The following is a 6,390-nucleotide window of genomic DNA, read 5'->3' on the forward strand; positions in this document are numbered from 1 at the left end:
GGCGCTGGGTGACACAGAAGCTCTTTCAGGCAGGAGAGCGAGGGGAGAAGCTGCTCGCTGGTTAAGCCTGGGCTGTTCCTCCTGATGCACGAAGCGTCTGGCCCAAACACCGACCTCCTTGGTGTCTTCCCCAGCCCAGGGAGCTTGTCTGAACCTCCCCGGGCTCCTCTTGGTAGTGGCTATCCCCGACAGCCCTGGCCGGGGCTTTCTGGAACAGTCTGCCGAGGCTTGCCACAGCCCGGCAGCGGTGACAAAGTGGCTGGTGTCCGGTCTCAGTCGGGTGTGGGACTGGTTTTTCCGCTTAGTCCCTGCGTGGCTTCGGAGGCAGGTGCCCTACAGCTGTGGCGTGAGGTGTTGGGGTTCCCGTGTGCGGAAAGCCCCGATTGTCCCTGAGTCAGCCCGGATTCCCAGGAATGCAGTGACACCGCTGCTTGGTGCGATGTTGGTTTTTCTTCCCACCTGAAAAATGGGGCTGAGGCTTCCTGCCTTGCCGGAAGGACTAATAGGTGTTGCTGCTCCAGAAACACTTATTGCTGCTCCAGAAACGCTCATTGCGAAGGATAATTGCTCTGGCTCCCTGCGGAGCCTGTCCTTAGCGCAAGAGCGAAGCCGAGTCCTGCTCTGCCATGATGAGGTTGGCCGTGGTGCCGTGCAGGGGCTCCTCGCATCCTTGCTTGTGCCGAGACATCCCGGACGTGCCTTCTGCATCGAGCTGGAGGGTGGTCTCTGCGGGGGCCGCTGGCCTGGGGGGAGTTTTGCTGGGAGTGGGATCGTGTTTGAATTTTCACTGAGTGCTTTCGACTGGGGAGATGAGGAAAAGTTTGGGGAAAATCCAGAATATCCATCTGATATTTCAACACAACACCTTGATGTTTCCTGTTTGAAGGGGATGGGTTTGTTGAAAGTGGTTTGGGGGTTTTTTGCATTTGGGATGGGGATGAAATGTTGCCTTCCCGATCAGAAACACTCCACAGCGTCTGTTTCACCGGCCAAGCTGAGGAGATGAGCAGCTCGGCTGCTGGAGAGCCCTGTGTGCCCTTGGCGTGCGTCAGGGTGCTTTTGCGTGAGGCTCTCAGCCTCGATCTTTTCGCCGTGTTACCCATTTGTTTCGGCTTTTGTCAGATTCTTTTGCATTTGCACAGAAATTTGTGGTTTCCCCCTTAAAGTTTGTGCAACAGCGGGACAACTGGGGTTGCTGGGACCTGGTTTTGGAGAGCAGCAGACTGGTGGGCGGCAGAGACAGAGGAGGAGGAGGAGGAGGAGGAGCGCTTTCGGTCCTGCGCGCTCACTGCAGGGGTGCCGGCGTTGTGGATGCTTGTTTCATTCAGCTGAATCACTTGCGCAGTCACACCTTGTCTGAGCACGGCGCGGGGATGCCTGAAGCCAGAAAAACGTCTGGCGACGCGATCCGAGCCAGCGCGGGTCTGATCCGCGCCCTCCAGGCTGCGCTGGCTCAGCTCCGATTACAAACGCCGGTGCTGGAGAGCCGGTGGTGGCTGGCATCGCGCGTCACGAGATAAGCCGCTGCTGGAAGAGCCCTCCTGGCCGCGCGCTGACAGACAGCCTCGCTGCTTGGGCTGCTGCTGCTGGCAGGTTTTGGTTTATTTTTTTTCCCCTCCACGTAGCTCCGGCGCCGTCGTCTCATCTGCTGTTGGTCCGAAGCCGCCTCAGCCCTGTGTGCAGGAATTTCAGCGTTTTTACCCCCCGAACCGTGTGAGCCTTGTCACCGGGAGCCAGCAGGACCCCGAGGGGTGACAGAGCTGTACCTGGGTGGAGCAGAGGGCCGTGGAGCCGTGCTGGCCCTGGGGAGTTGCTCTGCAGCCCAGATGCTCTGCCCAAGGGCACGTCTGGCCGCTGCTGCGGCACAACGCAGCTCCCACTGCTCCGGGGCTGAGGCCGGTCCCTGCGGGGTCCGAGACCTGTATTTAATGGGGTCTGCTCTAAAATCATAATGTGGCACATAAAGTTGTGTTTGCTCTCCTCCTGGCGTGCTTTCTGGCACTCGGGGGGTGCGTCAGCTGCTGTGCGAGGGCGCTGCGCTGACCCACGAGAAGCGCAGGGAGAGCGCTCGGGAGATCCGTCCAGAACTGGGATGATGGGAGGGAGCCTCCTCTCTCCGGCTCAGGTCTGTCATGGCCCTCCTGAGCCAGCGTTCCCCTCCCGCTCCCCAGAGCAGCTGCCGGGAACTGGGTTTCTTTTGTCTTCAGCTGCTCAGCGTGAACGTTCAGCGTCTGTCAGTGCCACAGCCCAGATAGCGCCGGCGATGCCAGGCTCCGGAGCGCGCATGGGGCTGCTGTTTGCTTTTCCAGTAACCAAGCACCTTTATCACGGGATTTTTTTGTTCTTTCTTAGCTATGTAGAGATTAAAATTTCTTTGTTTCCTGATGAGTTGAAAAATACTATGCTGACCTCCATGTGACTTAATTTTTTTTTTTTTTTCCCCAAACGCCAAAGATCCAAGATTCTGCACTGATAACCAGGAGCTTCTAAGATGGTTTTTACCTCTGGTTATGTCTAAATCAAGCACCGTCAAAACTTACACGCAGGCTGATGGGTGCTTTTTGTGGGTTAAAGTTACAGAGGCAGCCGTGCTGGTACCCAGAGCGCAGCTCGTTTTGCTGTGAAGATGCATTTCTGCGGGAAGAGGCTGCTCCTGGGTTTTCTGTCTCCTGCCCAAGGCCGGGAGCTGCATCCGCCGGGTTGGAAGCGTGCAGTGCTTGCCCTGGGTCTCCAGCCAGCATTTGCTCCTGCTGCCGGACGCAGAGTTTCTGCAGACAGCTCCGGTTCTGCCCGGGTGCTGCCTGGGGAAGGGCCCCCCACTCGCAGCGTTCGGCGCAGTGCTGACCCGGGTCTGCAGAGCTCACCGCAGACATATCCGCTCCTGGAGATGGTCCCAGGGCTGGGAGGTGTGGGCGGCTCTGGTGAGGGTCAGCCGTTGGGTAAGGACCCGGCTTGGCTTCGCTGCCGCGTGGGACAAGGTGCGGCTGTGGGTTGGTTTGGGAAGGTTAAACAGGAGATCTGCAGGTGAGATGTGAATGGATTCTGCACCAGAGCTGGCGCTGAGCCCTGGAGGAGCTGGCCGTGAGGTGTGCTGCCTGGTGGCCGTGCCTGAGTCCCCTCCATGGAGCTGGCGTGTTTCTTTTCCCCTTCCTCCAGAGCTCTGCTTACAACAGACCTTCCGAAGCGGGCACAGAATAATCGGCCAAGCCGTCCTTGCGCCATGAACTCGTGGCACCTCCCAGCTTCTTTCTGCCCCCTGTTCTGATGATCTCTTTGTTTCAGCCCTCCTCACCCCCTGGCCCCCTCCCGCCCCATGCCGTGAGTTGTGACAGTGCCGTTATTGTGCGCTGTTCGATGACTAAACGCTCGAGATCACCGATATCGCACAGGGAGGGGAGGACGAGGAGCATCCCTGCACGCCAACAGCGTGTCTCTGTCGACTCTCAGCTTTCCCAAACAAAAGCTCTTTGAAATGTCTGTTACTTCGCGGTGTAAAGGAACTGCTGAGCGTAACCACAGGGCGCAGACCGGAGACTCCCCAGCACAGCCGAGACCCTCGCGCAGTGGCTTGGCTGGTCCGGACGGTGCTTGGCTTTCTCTGCACAAAGCAGGATCCCTGGAGGGGCGGGAGGCACATGGTGGGCTCTGCGCTGGGTCTCGGGGCGCAGATTCAGTGCCCTGGGGGTTTGTCTCACTCAGACATCTCCGACCTCGCCTCCGGGCTGTGTTGGTGCCGGGGACGCCGCAGCCCCGGCTCAGCCGCGGCTGTGCCAGGGCACGTCAAGTGACGGGGTGCAGCACCTGGATGTTCGCTTTGTGCTGCAGGGATGGTGACAACAGGACAATGGCTTCGCTGAGCAGACGTCTCACGTGCTTCGGTGAATGGCGGCTGAAAATGCCGGTGTCAGTGCTTCCTGGTGCGCGTTTCCAGGTGTCTTTTCTCCATCAGAGAGGAGAGCGGGCACCTGGTGTTTCCTGGGGCTGTGTCCCTGTCCTCCCCCTGCCCACCTCCTCGCTGCTGTCCCCTCGCCTGTCCCGTGCCACGCTGGGAGCTGGGTGGAATGTCCGGATACCGGCTGGACAGTGCCGTGTCCCTACCACAGCGCACGCATCTCTTTCATCCCTAAAATCACAGGCTGTTCCATGCCACGTGCTGCCGCGTGGTGACACCAATCTTGAGGCTGCTCTTGCCGTGCCTCGGGGACAGCAGGACTCGCCGTGTCCCCACAGGGCAGGTTTCCTTACGGAGGCGCGTAGGAAGCGGTCAGCAGGGACTGAGTCACATCCCGCGCTGTGCTCGGGTGCAGATGGAGCGGGGATGCACTGGTCGCCACAGGGACGGGATGGAGTGGGGACGTGCCGGTCGCAGCGGTACCGTGCTGGTCGCCGCAGGGACAGGATGGAGCGGGGATGCGCCAGTCACCACAGGGATGGGATGGAGCGGGGACCGTGCCGGTCGCCGCAGGGACGGATCCCGTTTACTACTGAGTGCCGCTGCGTAGAGCTCCCAGGTCTGTCCCCGGGAGAGCACCCGGCACGGGTCGTGTGCGTGCAGGTAATAAATCTCTCTGCTGACAGTACACAGAAGAAACTCATAAAGTGTGAGTGTGCATCTGAGGCTGGACGCTCCGGTGCAGCTGCAGCTTGGCTTTGACACGGTTCAGGAATACGTGTTTTAAGCCCGTGGTACGTTCGTGTTGTCACACCGACTGTAAAAGCTGTCACGTCAGCTGGCCAAGGGTCGAGCTTCAGCCCTACGAGGCACACCGTGTCCGGCTTTTAGAGGAATAAACCTGTCTTCCTTCCCAAAATGGGATCCAAGGTCTCTGTTTAATTGCTGACGGACTCGCCGCTCTCTTTCTAGACTTTGCCCTTGGAGAGGGAAAGCAGAGTTATCTCGGGCTGCCTAAAGACAGCTCGACCCTGGCTCTCCGAACACGGTGGGGCTCTGCACGGGGACAGCTCGAAGGGTGCTGGTGTTTCGTGTAACTGAAGAGGATGGTGGGCTGGGAGAGCTCGGGTCTGCGAAGGAGCCCGCTGGAGCTGGAGGGTGTGTTCTGTTCGGGGAAGCCAAGGGCTGTCCAGAAGGACGTCGTTAGTGCTCTGGGTGTTGTAGGAACAGCCTTGCTTAGGATGGCAGACCCACTGGGGAGGGTGATCCCGTGCCCTTCACCCCAGCAGCCTCACGCTTTCTTGGAGAGCAGCTGTGGGGAGCGGGGGTCTGGGCTGGATCCCCCCGGGGAGTGGGGGCTCACCAGAGAGGCTGGGTACCGGCGTCGGCGGGAGGAACCGGGGAAAGCACAGCCTGCCAGGAGAGGTGAAACCCTGCACAGGCATCGGGATCGGGATGCGGTTTCCCTTAAACCATAGAGATGCTCTGTAGGAACTTTGCTCCAGCATAAATGGGGTTTTCTGAAGGAATTGGGGTAAAAATGCATTTGTTTCAGCCCTGTACATCTCCAAACCCTGGCTGCTGCCCAGGCGTGCCCGTGCTGCAGTGCCCACGGAGACGTGTTTGCGGGTGTCCAGTGGTGACACGGACCACAGTGACATTAATCTCCCTGTCCCCTTTGCACCGCCTCCATCAGCAGGATTAGCCACACAAACTCCTCACTGGGCATCTCCGCATTTACGCAGCAAACCAACCTCACGTGGCGTTTCCTCTGTCGCGCTGGGGTTGCGGTGGGGCAGGAGCTGCCCCAGGGGTGTTTCCCTGCGCTGGTGGGGTCAGAAGGAAGCGCTGAGCAGCTTCTCCAGCTCTAACTGGCGTTCAGACAGGTCTGGACGCTGGTGCTCTGCCAGGCGGTGGGTCCTGGCGGGGGCAGAGCTTGCGGAGCTCTGGTTCATCCCTCCCCACGTTCCTCCGCAGGTGCCGGTACCTGGCGGTCCAGCTGTCCCCAGCCATCCCCGTGTTCGCGGCCGTTCTCTTCCTCTTCGCCATGGCCACACTCCTGCGGACGAGCTTCAGCGACCCCGGGGTGATCCCCAGAGCCCTGCCAGACGAGGCAGCCTTCATCGAGATGGAGATCGGTGAGTGCGGAGCCAGCGGAGCTGGCGGTGGCTGGAGACACTCCTGTATTTCCAGTGTGACTGTGGGCTACGTTCTCTGCGGAGCCTTTCTCCTGCCTGGCCCTCCAAAGGCAGCGATTGCCCCAGATGGGGCATCATAGCACCCGCTGGCTAATCCTGCTGGGCTGAGCCTCAAAAGGACGGTGCCATGTGCCTGCTTCCCTCTTGGGACCCTTTTCACGTGCCGTTTTCTCTCTTGTACCTGCGTACATACAAACTCTGTTTGCTTGCGGGAAGCTTGGTGTGGGCCCCTGGATCCTGCAGTGACCCCCTCCCCAGGCCCTCTCCGTGTGCCCATGGCAGCTCTGGCATCATCCCTTT

At 59.8% G+C, this 6,390-nt stretch overlaps 1 protein-coding gene across 1 annotated transcript in view; it reads left to right on the plus strand.

The window, feature by feature from the left end:
* Positions 1–5,869: 5,869 nt before the first annotated feature.
* ZDHHC9 (zinc finger, DHHC-type containing 9) overlaps positions 5,870–6,390 on the plus strand; it is a gene marked incomplete at its 5' end in the record, with an annotated part of 3,707 nt that continues 3,186 nt past the window's right edge. Inside the window, one exon of the mRNA XM_010079825.1 lies at positions 5,870–6,030. Coding sequence (XP_010078127.1) covers positions 5,870–6,030 — 161 coding nt within the window. The remainder of the gene's footprint in view (positions 6,031–6,390) is intronic.

This window comes from Pterocles gutturalis, unplaced genomic scaffold (genome assembly GCF_000699245.1).
Source record: "Pterocles gutturalis isolate BGI_N339 unplaced genomic scaffold, ASM69924v1 scaffold28229, whole genome shotgun sequence".
NCBI lineage: Eukaryota > Metazoa > Chordata > Aves > Pterocliformes > Pteroclidae > Pterocles > Pterocles gutturalis.